Source organism: Vigna radiata, chromosome 5 (genome assembly GCF_000741045.1).
Source record: "Vigna radiata var. radiata cultivar VC1973A chromosome 5, Vradiata_ver6, whole genome shotgun sequence".
Classification (NCBI taxonomy): domain Eukaryota; kingdom Viridiplantae; phylum Streptophyta; class Magnoliopsida; order Fabales; family Fabaceae; genus Vigna; species Vigna radiata.
Window position 1 is genome coordinate 3,184,592 of NC_028355.1, and position 14,700 is coordinate 3,199,291.

The 14,700-nt window shown below is 27.7% G+C and overlaps 1 protein-coding gene across 1 annotated transcript; it reads left to right on the top strand.

Annotated features, from left to right (window-relative positions):
- Positions 1-516: 516 nt before the first annotated feature.
- Positions 517-3,348, top strand: LOC106760796 (60S ribosomal protein L7-4). The gene is made up of 7 exons (XM_014644223.2): positions 517-627; positions 782-962; positions 1,059-1,156; positions 1,261-1,318; positions 2,554-2,633; positions 2,716-2,818; positions 2,900-3,348. The coding sequence occupies exons 1-7, from the start codon at positions 557-559 to the stop codon at positions 3,113-3,115; spliced, it is 807 nt and encodes a 268-aa protein (XP_014499709.2). The 5' UTR covers positions 517-556; the 3' UTR covers positions 3,116-3,348.
- The last annotated feature ends 11,352 nt before the right edge of the window (positions 3,349-14,700 follow it).

The following is a 14,700-nucleotide window of genomic DNA, read 5'->3' on the forward strand; positions in this document are numbered from 1 at the left end:
ATAAGAAAAAAAAAGTTAGAGGGATGCAGAATCACTTCATGAAGAAAGAGAAAATATTAAAATAATATTAATTAAGGTTAAAATGATAATTTTTGGAGGTACAAGATGAAAGCTTGGAGGTGTAGGATAAAACACCCTAAGTCCAATGAATGACAAAAGGAATAAGCCCACTGCTCAATACGCGCAAAAGAAACTATTATTTCTGCACCTATAAAATTATTTCTGCACCGCACTATACATGGAAAACACTCAATCTGAAAATCTGTTCCAAAAAAGTGTTCCAGAATGTATTTCATGTGTTTTAAAAATTTTAATAAAAAAAATTTGTTAGGAAATTTCTATTTCAAAAGCTTTTTGAAATTCAGTTAGAGAATTAATAGTCCGAAAATCACTTTTAGGAGAGTAAAATTGTTAATTTTGAAAATTGATTAGCTGCAAAAAGAAATTGATGGGGGTGGAAGAAGTAATTGTTAATCGTGAAGGATAATAGCCCAATGGTTAAGAACAGAAGAAAAAGCCCACTAAGCTAAACGCAGCCCCTAAGAGGGAAAACCCTATGTTATATACAAAACTCGAAGATATTTCTGTTTTGTTACCCCTCCGCCGTTGCAAGCAGCGTAACATCGAGTGAGTCACTCCGTGTTTTCCTTTGTTGTTGTTGTGATGAGTGACGAATGATGAATTCTGAATTAATGATCAAAAGCTCTCGAATTTGTTTGCATTTGCATTGACTTGCTGTTACTTGCACGGATATGATTAATTGAAAGCTTGTTGTATGTAGGATGGGCGAAGGGGAAGCAAAAGCGGTGGTTCCAGAATCGGTGGTGAAGAAGGAGAAAAGGAACGAGGAGTGGGCTTTGGCTAAAAAACAGCAAGTGGAAGCAGCGAAGAAAAAGAGTTCCGAAACTCGTAAATTGATTTTTAGCAGAGCCAAACAGTATGCAAAGGAATACGAGGAGCAGGTGTTTAAACGAAATTGAAATCATTGTATTAATAAATTGCTTTTTAATATATATATTTTTTAATTTGTTTTTGTATGTTGTTTTTTTTTTTTTCAGCAAAAGGAACTAATTAGGTTGAAGCGTGAAGCCAAGCTCAAGGGAGGGTTTTATGTTGACCCTGAAACTAAGCTTTTGTTCATCATCAGGATTCGTGGGTAGTTATCAATTAATTAATATATTACAATATCATAATACTATTGTGTTTTTTTTCCCTTTTTGTTGTTATTATTATTGATACGTGAGATTTCTCAAATGCCAGTATCAATGCCATGGATCCCAAAACAAGGAAGATTCTGCAGCTTCTGCGTTTGAGACAGGTAGCTTTCGATTACAACTGGATATTTTTTATTTATTAGTTGTGTTAGAGGTCGCTTAGTCATTATCGATAACCGACATGTAACTCCATTTTGGTTGGAGGAAGTAGGGGTGTAAATGCTGGGCCTAAGACATGCTGTAGCGATTGCTTTTGTTATTTGAACTTTTCGATGTTCGTGTGTAAGAGAGGGCAAGTATGTTATATATATATATATATATATATATATATATATATATATATATATATATATATATATATATATATATTACAGGAATCCTTTAGTGCTGCTCCATGAACTTAGACAAAGCAGCTCAAGAAGAGTAAAAAATGATGTTTCTAAATGAGTTTCTTTTGTTACTTATCTAAGGAAATGCATTTTGATTTTGTTCTAACAAAGCATGGGTTTTGTGTAGTTTGCCAATCGTTCTATAGATATCATGTTTAATATTTAAGCATTTAAAATAGCGTTTTGTGTTGTAGAAATACTAAATCTACTCATTTTTCTGGTTTAAGCGATTATAATCCCCTCCTATAATAATTGGATCTTGGTAGGATCAAGTAAATTATGCTTTTCCAGAATCCTTTTGAAGTTCTTATGGTTTTCTCGAACAAGCTACTTGCAAAACACCCTATTCAATGTTCACTTCATCCACCAACCACTCTTTTTCAAAACCCTTTCTGGTCATCGTACTAAGCCACTTTCATTGTGAAACACATAGCTCCAATGGTGTTAACGGAGTTTTGAAGTATGTGCAATTTTGTGAAAGTGTGCTGGTGTGCAAGTCGTGTGGGTGGTGCTACATATAACTTCTCTATCTGCAATTGTATAGTGCACTGCACCATTGTGATTGTGTGGGTTCTTTTGTTGTGTGCTAAGTTGTTGTTAACTTATCATGCACGCTAATTATTTCTGCTTGGCCTTTATGTGCTTAATTTTAAGATGTAAAATTTAATTTCTTTAATTTGAAGGTTTATAGGATCCATCGAACATTTTGAATTATGTTGTAAATGTTGATTTTAAAATCATGTGACCTTAGAATTCGTTTTTGCTTATCTCTATTATTTTGCATGTCCATTTCTCCAATTGGACATTTATATCGTCTCTTTTACTGGTTTTCGTGCTGGCTTATTCCATAAATTTTGATGTTGATGTTGATGCTGACCGGATTCTCTGTTTACCGAATTTCCAAGTAAAGTTGGACTATGTCTTTATTGATGTGTTCATTTTGTATGCAGATTTTTAATGGCGTCTTTCTTAAAGTGAACAAAGCAACCTTGAATATGCTGCATAGGGTAGAGCCTTATGTTACCTATGGGTATGTAAAATTTCAACCACCTTTGATTATTATGTTTCAGTACCTGCACCATGTGTTCTTAATATTTGGAAATCCACTTCAGGTATCCTAATTTGAAGAGTGTAAAAGAATTGATCTACAAGAGAGGCTTTGGAAAAGTGGACAAGCAGAGAATTGCTCTGACTGACAATTCTATTATAGAACAGGTCTGTCTGGAGTACTCAGTCATCTCCTTAAATACATTCATTGCTTGCTAGTTTTTTCACTGACCTAATATTCAATACCAGACTTTGGGGAAGCATGGGATCATTTGCATAGAAGATGTGATCCACGAGATCATGACTGTTGGACCTCACTTCAAGGAGGCAAACAATTTTCTATGGCCTTTCAAGCTCAAAGCTCCCCTGGGTGGTTTGAAGAAGAAAAGAAATCATTATGTTGAAGGAGGTGACGCTGGCAACAGGGAAGATTATATAAATGAGCTCATTCGAAGGATGAATTAGTTTTCTCCTATGGTCGTTACTAAAAATTTTGAGGCTAAGACATTTTTTGTTTGTGCATTTATTATTTTGAATGTGTGAGCTGATTGAGGTATTCATTCGTTATTGCTTAGTTATTAGATTTGAATTTTGATACTTAATTCGGGAGCAGATTCGAATGATTAGAGGCCTGTTATTATTCTTCGGAAGATTACCCTAAATTTATATATAACTAGACATAGACTCATTGTTTTTTATTTTACTTCTTAATTTATGTTAAGAAAATTAATTAATTAATATTATGATTTTAAAATAATTTATTTATATAATGATATCGAGTTATAAATATAATATTTAAATAAAGAGATCAATAACATAAAAAAATTAAATAATTATTTACAGGTATTTAATTTTCCTATAATATATTAATGAAAAATAAATAGTATTATTTGAATATTGGTTTTTCTTAGTTAATGTAATAGATTATTGAAAGTACAATTAATAATATCAATACTAATAGAAGTATTGGACTATACTAATAATAATAATAATAAATAATACAAATAATAACGCATGATAATAAATAGTAATAATAATAATATTTGATACTGGAGTTTTTTTCTTTTATATTATAAAATTTACCTAATAATTGTTCAGTTACGAGTACTAAAACAATTTTATTATATGTTAAAATCTATAAACTTGAGTTATATATTAGGTTTAATAGGTTCAGAGGTCTATATTTGGGGATTTGTTTCAATTGGGTCCTACCGTTTTAATATGTTTACTAATTTCATTTATTAATTTATTTGCTAATAATTTTAAAATTTTTTAATCTACCTATGTACTTGAAACTGTTCCACCTGGAAGCGTCAACGTGCCACGTGTTAAAAAAGTTCACGGAGTTATCTGTAGTTAACGGAAATGGTCTTATTGAATCAAATTGACAAAATTAGGGACCTAATTGATCACTTCCAAAATTGGAGGACCCAGTTGAAACAAACTCCCAAATATAGGGATCTCCAAACCTATTAAACCTATATATTATACTAAACTCAAATGCTTATGTAAGGGTTGTGTTTAGAGTGTTTGAATAAAATGTAAGTACATTGCAGATACTAACAATCAAAACAAAAAACCATAAAATCACATTTTTGGACATATACCATGTGACACCCGGGCACTCACGAGGTTGGAGAGTGATTGTCAGTGCAAGAGGCACGTAAAAGAAGCGGCTCCTGGCACGCTTCCAATGGAAGGGGCACATCGACGGATCAAACATACACCGGAATGATAGAGATCTAAAGACTGTATAGGTATTAGACTATACGGTTGAAGGATAGCTTAAAGGAATTAATTTGGCTACTCATATCAAGAAATGCATTTGTTTTTCAGTAGCCTAAGCCATCTAAAAAGTTTTTCCCAGAAAATATACAAGTGAGGACAAAGTACATTGAAAAATTTCGTGTTAACGTGTGGGACAGTCAATATTCTCTATAAATTTTACATATGAGCAATTTAAATATGAGTATTATGGTCAATTTGCTACCAATTTGTTATCTTAGTTGTTATATCAGAATTGATCTAGACATTTTACTTTATTTTATTTTATTTTTGTCTGTCTTTTAAAAATTTAATTTTTTAAAAAATGTTTTTCGATTGTATTTAATAGTGATTGAACCTGAAAAGATTTGAATTTGGTAATCGGTATGCATAAATAACTGTACATGGTTTTTGTAAGGACTTAAAATTTAGCTAAAGTAACACTTCTTTTTTTTTAAAAAAAAATCTATATTTTCAGAATTTATGAATTTTAGGAATTATAAACTTCGGGTTATTATTAAATAAATATAGTTATTATAGTTATTATTAAAAATTCACTAAAGAGTGACATGACATATATCGTATGAAGTTAATATTTGCATGGCCTCAACTCTTTTCACCTATTTCATCTATTTATGGTTGGATATGACTAACGCCATGTTTCCAACCACGCAAACTTCAATTATTTTCACAATTTCTTAGAATTTGTGTGGATAGAAGGAATAGCCAAAGTCCAATAAAAAGAACAAAATACAAAAAACAAATATCTCTTTAATGTTTGTCATTTACTAACTTAAGTTCATAGAAAAGTTTGATAAAACATGAGGTGACTATTTTCTACTCTCTAGGTTGATGTATTATAGTACACAAATTATTTTTCAAATCACCTTTCTCTCATCCATGATTTACTTGTTGCCCTAATTATCAAACTTATACACAATCCAAACATTATTATTCAATATTATTTTTTCTCTATGAATTGTTTACCTCAATTAAGTCTTCAAAACAAACGTGAAATGAATTATAAAATTAATGTAAAAAGTTTTCAAATAACTCGTTTGTTCTAAAAGAAAATTCGTCATTGTTATTTAAAGCTTACTACTACCATTTTTTACTCTAGCAATTGTCAACAAAATCAAAATTAAGTTAGTTGTGAAAGATCTCAATCATCTTTTCATATATTTAATATCTTCAAACTTGGTTTATCTCCAATTTTGACAACAAGCTGAGTAGAAAAAAATGTTACTATTAATATATAATCATGATAATGATAAATACTACACTAAAATTTAGTATTATTTACCATTTATATTCATAAGTAATTCATAAAATCAATAGATCAATAAATGCTTTTATGAAAAAAAATCAATAAAAAATTACTCGTAGAAAAAATATAAAAAATAGTTAACTCCGAATAAATATGAAACTTAACAAATTCATGAGTAATTTTTGTTGATTTAGTTTGTTAACGTGTCAGTGATTTATCTTTAAGTAATCACATACAAATAATGTTTAATCGACTCGTTTAACATCTATTATATTTATGCATAAGTTATATATTATTTTTCTCAATTAATTATATATGTTTACTTGCACGTGTATATATATCATTAAATATGTTTCTCGTACTCAAATTATTATTGAAAATTTGTTCTTAAACTAAATTATAAAGTATTTAGTTCTTACAATTTATCAAACTCATGTAAAACATTCCCGCAACAAAAGGGCATGTGAAATATTTTTAAGTCATAAGAAAAGTTTAATAATGGACTATAAAATAACATCCATGTGCTATTTGTTGGAGATGTTGTATGACTTTCACAAAATAAGTAAGGACTAAATACTTTATGGTAACAAAACTCAATGTTTTATTATAGATTGAGTTGTTGTTTATTATCTTGGTGATTATTTTGTTGTTAAAAAATAATTTGTAAAATTGAGAAGATTCACTTGGAAGACACAAACACCAATGACATCTGAGTCTAGTCATATAAGGGATTGATATCATTCTGTATAAAAAACCTTAAGGTAATGAATCAATGTGGAACTTAGACTCACACTTGGATTTCCAAAATATCTCACGTCATTAATCTCCTTTTAATTATGAGTTTGACTAGAGGATGCTTGGCCACATTATTAATTGGCATGAAGAAGATATCCAACAACATTGTAACATCTCCTTTATATTTTTCATTCATTCTTACCACCCAACATTGATTGGTAGGTGTGAATTTTGAGACACCAACATAAGATGTAGACTTAAACCTTGGTTAGTATATTTCATTCCTAAAATCTTCCCATTAAAACAAATTTGTAGTAAATAAATGAAATTGAAAAGAGAGCATGCAAGAAACAAGTAATTCTTGGAAATATTTATAAAAATTGAAGTATTTGCAATATTTTAAGTTATTTAAGAATAAGATAGACTCTAATTTTTGGATGAAATATTTTCTGAAGATTGACAATTCGTGGAGAATAAATATTAGCCATGTTGCTTTTAAGTTTATTCCTCAATCATACAACCCTTTCTCACTAAGATAATATATAATATATTTAGTTGTAAAAAAAATCCTACTTTTTAAGTTTGCACCACATTTGAATATTTTCAATTTAATTATATATGTTTTTTTTTTGTGTGTTTGTATTACGTACATACAACCCAAATGACTGGCCTACACTATACTTATTATGACAACTCATTGGTATTATTTTATAATTGGTTTTCTACTTTTTCTTCCTTTCATACGTTCTATCTGTATTTATTTCTCACACTTAAGTGGCAGATCACATGACAAAGATATGAATGGTCCAACCTTTGTCGGTTGTTCCTATCTTTTCACCAGCAAGTCCCAACTTCTCTTTTTTTTTTTCTTAAAATCTTTTCTTTTCTATGCTTATTATGTCACCAATTAGTCGCCATAGTCATCATGTATGGGCAAAGCATCATCCTCAGCTAATTGTTCTTCTTATATGCGTTCCATTGAAGTGCATTTCAAAAGCTAACATCATTGTTTATGTGACAGTTGTTGTCTTTTTTACAAAATCATGTATGATTTTCCTTTAGGCATGGTTTACTCGAGTGAATTTGAGGAAAAGTAATTGAACGAATTTGAGAAGATTTAAATGTAATTTTTTTTGTTTATTTGAGTGTATTTGGAAGTAAACGCGAGTGGATTTAGAAGTAAAGTTTATGAGAATTAGTGTAGAATTTAATTTATGTAACAGATTAAAAAAATTTACTTCCAAATTCACTCTCACTCATCTCTAAATCTTTTCAAATATCAAAAAACAAATTATCTTCAAATTCTCTCAAATCCTTTCAATTACTCTCTCCAAATCCACTCAAGTGAACAAAACCTTAGAGGTGCAATAATAAGACATTTGATTTATAAATACAAAATACAACGAATATCAAAAAATATCTTACATTATGTTTTTAGTAACACTTTAAAAGACTTTCTACCAATAAAGATATTTTATGTGTATATAAATCCATATCTATTCTTTTTTGTTTTATCTAATATAGAATTTTGTTCGTACCAACAATAATATTATTTACTATTTTCAACATATATTTTTACTTTTATGTCCAAACATACATACGTAGTGAGAATAAGATTAGATATTAATAAATAACCACTATCAAAAATAGATTGATAACGATTTAATAATAATGCACCATGATCACAACAACCAATATAAATCTTGTTATATTAATTTTTTTATGATTATAATATATTATTTAAATGCAATTCAATTTTACAAAATGATTCATACAGTTTATCCTCACTTATATCCTTTAATTTTAACTTATCTATAATATATATGAATTCCAACTATACACTGTTTAAAATCCAGACCCTTCTAAGAAGAGCAAACAGATCGAGATTGGACATGAATCTGTTCTGCAAATTAACGTAGTTTTGCAGGGATGCAGCAACATTAAGAAGATTAACATTATGGTTTGGTTGTCGCATGCGTCAGCACGAATTCCTGATTCTTATAATTTCGATTGGTATGATTGAGGTGCTGTCATGTTAGTTTCCGTGTGAGATGCTACCATAGAAGGACACGTATAGTAGTTCCTGCTGAAAGACACGACAAGTGTAACCACAAATGATCCTTTAACAACCTAAAAGATAATTACGTTGTTTGTCATATTGTGAAGTCGTGCCCATAAATTGTGTTGGTGAAGTTCAAAGATTTGACATGCGTAGTCACAGATTGTCTTTTCCCAACCCAACATACACAGAAATAGTAAGGTTATGGAGGCACATAAGGAGAAGAGAGAGGAAATGGAGATGAAAAGAGGATCAAAGAATAGTAACAAGGAAGAAAAGGGATCAAAGGGTGAAACAGTGAGCAAAAGGATGATTGGTGAGTCAATAATATCAGATGGTGGCGACAAACAGAGAGCTCAAACACCACATGATGTGTTGGTTTTCTCCCGTTGCGTTCGTAACATCGATTCTTCCATAGAATGATCCATGGATTAGGGTTAAGCAAGATTTCTTGTTCAATTATCATATCGTTTATTATCTAAAAACTAATTATTGAGTATGTTAGAAGTGGGTTTTTAGGCCTAACTCAACCCTATAAAATCGGCTTGTAAGGTGAGGTTTGCACCTCACTTATATATTATAATTTGACCTTATCTTTAGTCGATGTAAGACTTTGTTTTTACTGATTTCATTTTTATCTAGTAGACGAAAGACTGATTGTACAGCTAAGCTAAAATAATGTTATGGTTGATACGGATTTCTTAATTTATCATTACATGCACAAAATGTGTAATTACCATGTTAACTTTAAGTTAATTTTTTTATGTTGATAAGGGAGCAGGGTTAGCGTTGAATAATTTTTAATAAATTAAGATTAATAGTAAGTAAACACTGAAATCAATTTCTTAGGGTTTTTACCTTTTCCCTGTATATAACATGAGTTTAGTTTTGAAGGTTCATTGTTATCACAGTTTAGAAGGATGGATCGAATCCATATATCAATCAGATAACACCTGCACGGGAAGAAGCTGTCCGACTATAATAATATATTCACTTTTGTTACAAACTAAGCAATTTTTCTTTTAAGAAAATAAAAAGATAAAATATTATCTAAAAAACCTCATAATTTTTTAATATTTTCTGTAATTTTCAATTTATATTATATATTTTTTAAATTTAGTAGATTTAAACGAACATAATAAATAATCCCAATTCACTATTATAATGACTAAACTTTATATTTATGATTATTAAAATTTTAGTATTTTGATTAACGAATATATGTAACTTTTATTAATTAATTTTATTCTTCCAATTTTACAGTTTATAATCTGAGTTTTTTGCTGAAAAAACAAATTGACTTATTAAAAAATAATTATAATTTTAATATGTTATTTTAACAAATAAACAAGGGTTAAATATATTTTGGTTTCATAACTTTTAGTTAAAATTAAAATTAGTTTCTTTCAAATGTTGGAATTTAATTTTTAATTTTAGAAATATATGAATTTAATTTTTTTAATTAAATTTTATTAAGATTATTTGATATTTTGAATGTATTTAATTATAATATTGAATTTGCTTACCTATTTAATCCATTTTTGATTTAGTATTAATTGAGAAATGCTCAAATAGATTTAAGGATTGAATCAACCTATTTTACAAATTAAAAAAACTAAATTGAGTGAAAGTTTCAAAAGAAGATTAATTCTAATTTTTATTAAAAATTGAAAAAGAAACATATTTAATCCAATAAACAAATATCTAATGTAAAAATTTATGGATAGGAGGAGAGTATACTATCTCTTCATATAATGCCTGAAATTGAGTGTTTCCTTTATTTTTTACAAAGACCATTTTCAAAACCTCTTTTGATGTATTAAACAATGTGAGGCGGTGCATCCTAATGTTTTGTTTTTGAATTAAAATTATGGTAGACATGATAAATTTATTTATAGAAAGACAAAAATGGAGGAAGATAAAGCGAAGTCTCATATCATGCAAGCGAACTATATTTTTATTAAGACAACTTCAATAAAGATGAAATACTTACAAGAATAGGAGAATAATATGTCTTTTTTAGGTAATGAGTGTCCTGAGAAATCACGATTTATTAGATTTAGATGAGAGTTTGCCAATGTTAGAACCGAGAGTGTAAGTAAAACACAACCAAAGTGAAGATATAAACATTTTAGGAGATGTTGCCTTTTCAAGGTAGATGAGGGCACATGTAGTTCATGAGATAACATGGTAATTATTCAATCATCCCAAGACTAACGAGAGAAGAAAATTATTTTGAATGATCTTAAACAAATATTTATTTCAATGTTATAAAAGTTTTGAATAGCTCACCAAATTAATTTTTTATTTCATTAAAAAAATTCAAAAATATAAATATTATTAAAAATAATCATTTACAACATTGACAATATTGTGTAGAAGTAAAAAGATAATTTATAACAAATAAATTTTACAACTTCTTGCGTTACACATTAGATAATGTACTTAAAAAAATAAATGATATAATGTTTTCCATTCCCTTGTCTAAAATTGTATTTTGTTGTTGGTTCAAAGTATTAATTTTATCTTTATATTTCATAAAAGAATATAAAATGTTCTTAAACTATATATTTTTATTTTCTCTTTGTAACTCTTTCTTTTGATTGCTTTCACTCTTTACTTATTGCATTTGTTTTTCTTTCTTTATTGCAACATTTTTTTTTTCTAGTGGTGAATAATAAGGATGATAACATGTACTCACAGGTCAAATAGAATAATATCTACACCCAATTCATTTATAAATAGGTATTAAAATAGTCGTTATCTGCAATTCGCAGGCAATAAATACTCGTAAACACCAACTACTTGTCACAGATTTTATCTGTAGATACTCGCGAGTACTAGTTTTTTTTGTCATCCCTAATGGTAAGTAACCTTGGCGGTGGTTATGAAGGTTTTTGAAAAAGTGTCTAGTGCACATGAAGGGTGGGAGTTTAGGATTTAGGTCATCATATGCTTACCCCTCCAGCGATGTTGATGACCAAGCCATCATCAACAATAGGTTGCTCAATAGTCACAAAGGAAGATAGATGCATGACATGAGAGGCCTTGAAAGCCTCTACAACTAGAGGTGAAAGGCGAACTCGATCTCACTTTAGACAACCTTCATGACGACGACCTTACACGTTTAACAAGAGATGTGACATAAGAGATAAAGGTGACCAAATAAATAACAAAAATGTGCATTTTTAGAAAAAGTTGATCGACATTGTCATTAAAAATACAAGCTTAAAACCTCTAAACCTTAAACCTTAAAGCATAATACTCTATTTCCACTTGTGTCATCTCCAACTTCTAAATCATCAACCCTTCATAAAATCGTCCTTGTAATCACCACTACCAAGATCATCACCTATGGATCTACCACCAGAAAGAGAGTTGAAATGAGGAGAGAAAAAAGTTGCACAAAAACAGAGAAAGAGAATTGCAAGAAGAAAGAGAACGAGACTTTAATAACATTAGTTATTATTGACTATAAACACATTTTACCTTATTTTTGTAAAAACGAAATTGATACATATTTTAAAATCGAAATGAGATACAATTTTAATTAATAGTTTGAATAATAAAATATATTTAACCAAAAAATAAACGACTGCAATAGGTAACTGTAGAAGATGATGATTTTTTAAATAATTTTTCCAGATTTCATAAAAGTTAAAGGAGTGAGTCTATTCTGTTATAATGGTTTAGTTTTTACTAACTAAACTAAAGTAATTCACATTAGTTTTTGAAAAATAGCATAATTTTTTATATTTTTAATTTAGTTCAATTAACTATTGATTAGTTGCACTTTTTTGTAAATTATGCTATTAAATACTCTTAGCAGACTCTCTTGGACGCATGAAGAGTTAATTAATGCTCAAGAAAACGAAGCAAAGTTGTAAAGTATACAAATGTGCAACCATCTTATTACAGAAAGTTTGAATTTTATGTGCTCTTTCTTTAAAAAGCATGTTGTATTGAATTTATTATGTTGTACAAATCTATCCTAAAAACGTATGGTTAGTCAATGAACCATACTCATACCTATAACTGTGTTCTTGGTGGAGCTTGAAGAAACACGTAGCAAAAATTATTTGTGGATGATATGAATTAATTAGAACCAAAAGTGATTTAGTAAAATTTAATTATATAGACTATAATGAAGTTTGATAAAGTTTTAGATTTTAAAAAATAAATAGAGAAAATAATAAATTTAGTCCATCAATTAATCTCCACATATATATTATTGCATTTTTAAAATTGAGAAACTTAGTCATATTTTTAAAATTAAAAGATTTGATTGAAGCTTTTATCAATAAAATAAATAATAAAAAATTAAGAAATAATATTATAAAGTTGTCACACGTGCATGTTGAATGGTTGAATGAAAATTCCTTGTGACAGAAGAAAGTATGAAATCTGCTACTTCACCTTCCAAACGGTCCCCAAATTACTGTTACAGATAAGAAATAAAAGGCAAATTTAGTTATTTGTGTTGTCACTTTCTTTGGTCTTCTTGTTGACCTTATAACAACAAGCACACGCATGGAATAATATAAGCATATTCTTGCTATTTGATATTACAAATAAAATGTTGAACAGCATGCGCGTACCCATATTCAAATTTAAATAATCTATGCATAACTTTTATTTCTATATAAACATAAATTATTTCAAAATTTAAACATCGGGAGTTATTTAATTTATTAATATTTTATATTACAGTTTAAAATAAAATAAACCCTGTATATAGTATCATTACAATAAAATATTAAATAGTAAGATACTAAAATAATTAGTCACTATTTTATTTATAAATTAAAAAATATTAATATATAAATTAATCTCTATAGTTAATAAAATATTATAGTTTGATTTATGAATTACGGTCTAAATAAATCTCTAACATTATATATATTAGAGTTTTAGTTATTACTATTATTGATTAGAAATTAGTTTCTAATTTTAAATTAAAATCTAATTTGGACACTGATTTTTTTATTCCTAAAATTTTGATAAATAATAGTAAAAATCAATTTATACTCTAATTTACAAAAAAATTATAATTTTTTATTTACAATAGAAATTAATTTATATATAAATAATTTTTAGTTTATAAAGTGATATCTAAATTTGTTAATATACTTACTAATTATCTCTAAATTGGTTATGCATCGAAAAAAAATCAAACTTTTACAATATTAAAATCATTACCATTTTAATTTATTTTAAATAAATAAAAAAGACAAAAACAAACAAAATTTAAATTTAAAATAAAATAAAGAAATCAAAACTTTAAAGAATAAACATTCAATCTTGCCTAGTGTTTACTTGACAATACTTTTAAGAGCATAATTTTGTATTCCTATAAAGTTTTAGCCTTAATTAAGTTTTATGTTCTTCATAAATCTAAATATTTTTAACCGAATTTTTATTAATTATTTTTTGTCTAATAAACACACACAAAAATTACTTTTCAGTTCATATCTTTCAAATTTGTTGTTAATTGAATGATGTGACTGTTATATTATTCTATAAAATTTTTTTACTTGTCTTCACATGTTAAAAGAAATGTGAGATTTTGTAGTTAATTATAAAATAATTTGTAATTAATCTAAAATTACAAGTATAATTATTATTTTAATTAAAAGTATGTTGGATAACTATATTATCATGTTTTTTAAAGGTCTCTTTGTAATTACTTATGTTCATCAAATGACACTTGTTGTCACGATGTAAGCAAAGAAAAAGTGTGTTGAAGGATATTAGAAATAAAAAAAAAATATGTTGATCGATGAATTAGAAACGAAAAAGAAAAAGTGACTGCCATTTAACGATAAAATTCAAACAATGATGTATTTAGATAAAAATAAAAAATATATATTTTAAACTCTTAATAGAAGAAATCCTTTTAATGAAACCTCAGTTAGAATTTATAAAATAATAAAAATATTTATATAATTTTATGTACACTTTTTCTTCTATTTTTTATCTCATAACAAATATTTTTTACCTTATATTTTTCTGTCAAACTAAAAGTATTTAAAAACCATCTTATTATTTCTATAGTCATATAAATTTATTGGGTGACTTTTCTCTTATCATGAATTAAAAATACAATGAAGTCGATGTTAATCACACATAAATAAAAGATTATCCACAAAGTTTTTAAGTATTAAAATAAATTTGGAAATAAAGATCAAAATCCAAAAAGATAAAATAAGCAACTTATGTGCCGCC

Coding starts and splice junctions, on each gene's coding strand:
- LOC106760796 (XM_014644223.2), top strand. CDS start 557: ATGTTATATACAAAACTCGAAGATATTTCTGTTTTGTTACCCCTCCGC. Junction 2,634..2,715: donor GAGCCTTATGTTACCTATGG/GTATGTAAAATT, acceptor AATCCACTTCAG/GTATCCTAATTTGAAGAGTG. Junction 2,819..2,899: donor ACAATTCTATTATAGAACAG/GTCTGTCTGGAG, acceptor ATTCAATACCAG/ACTTTGGGGAAGCATGGGAT.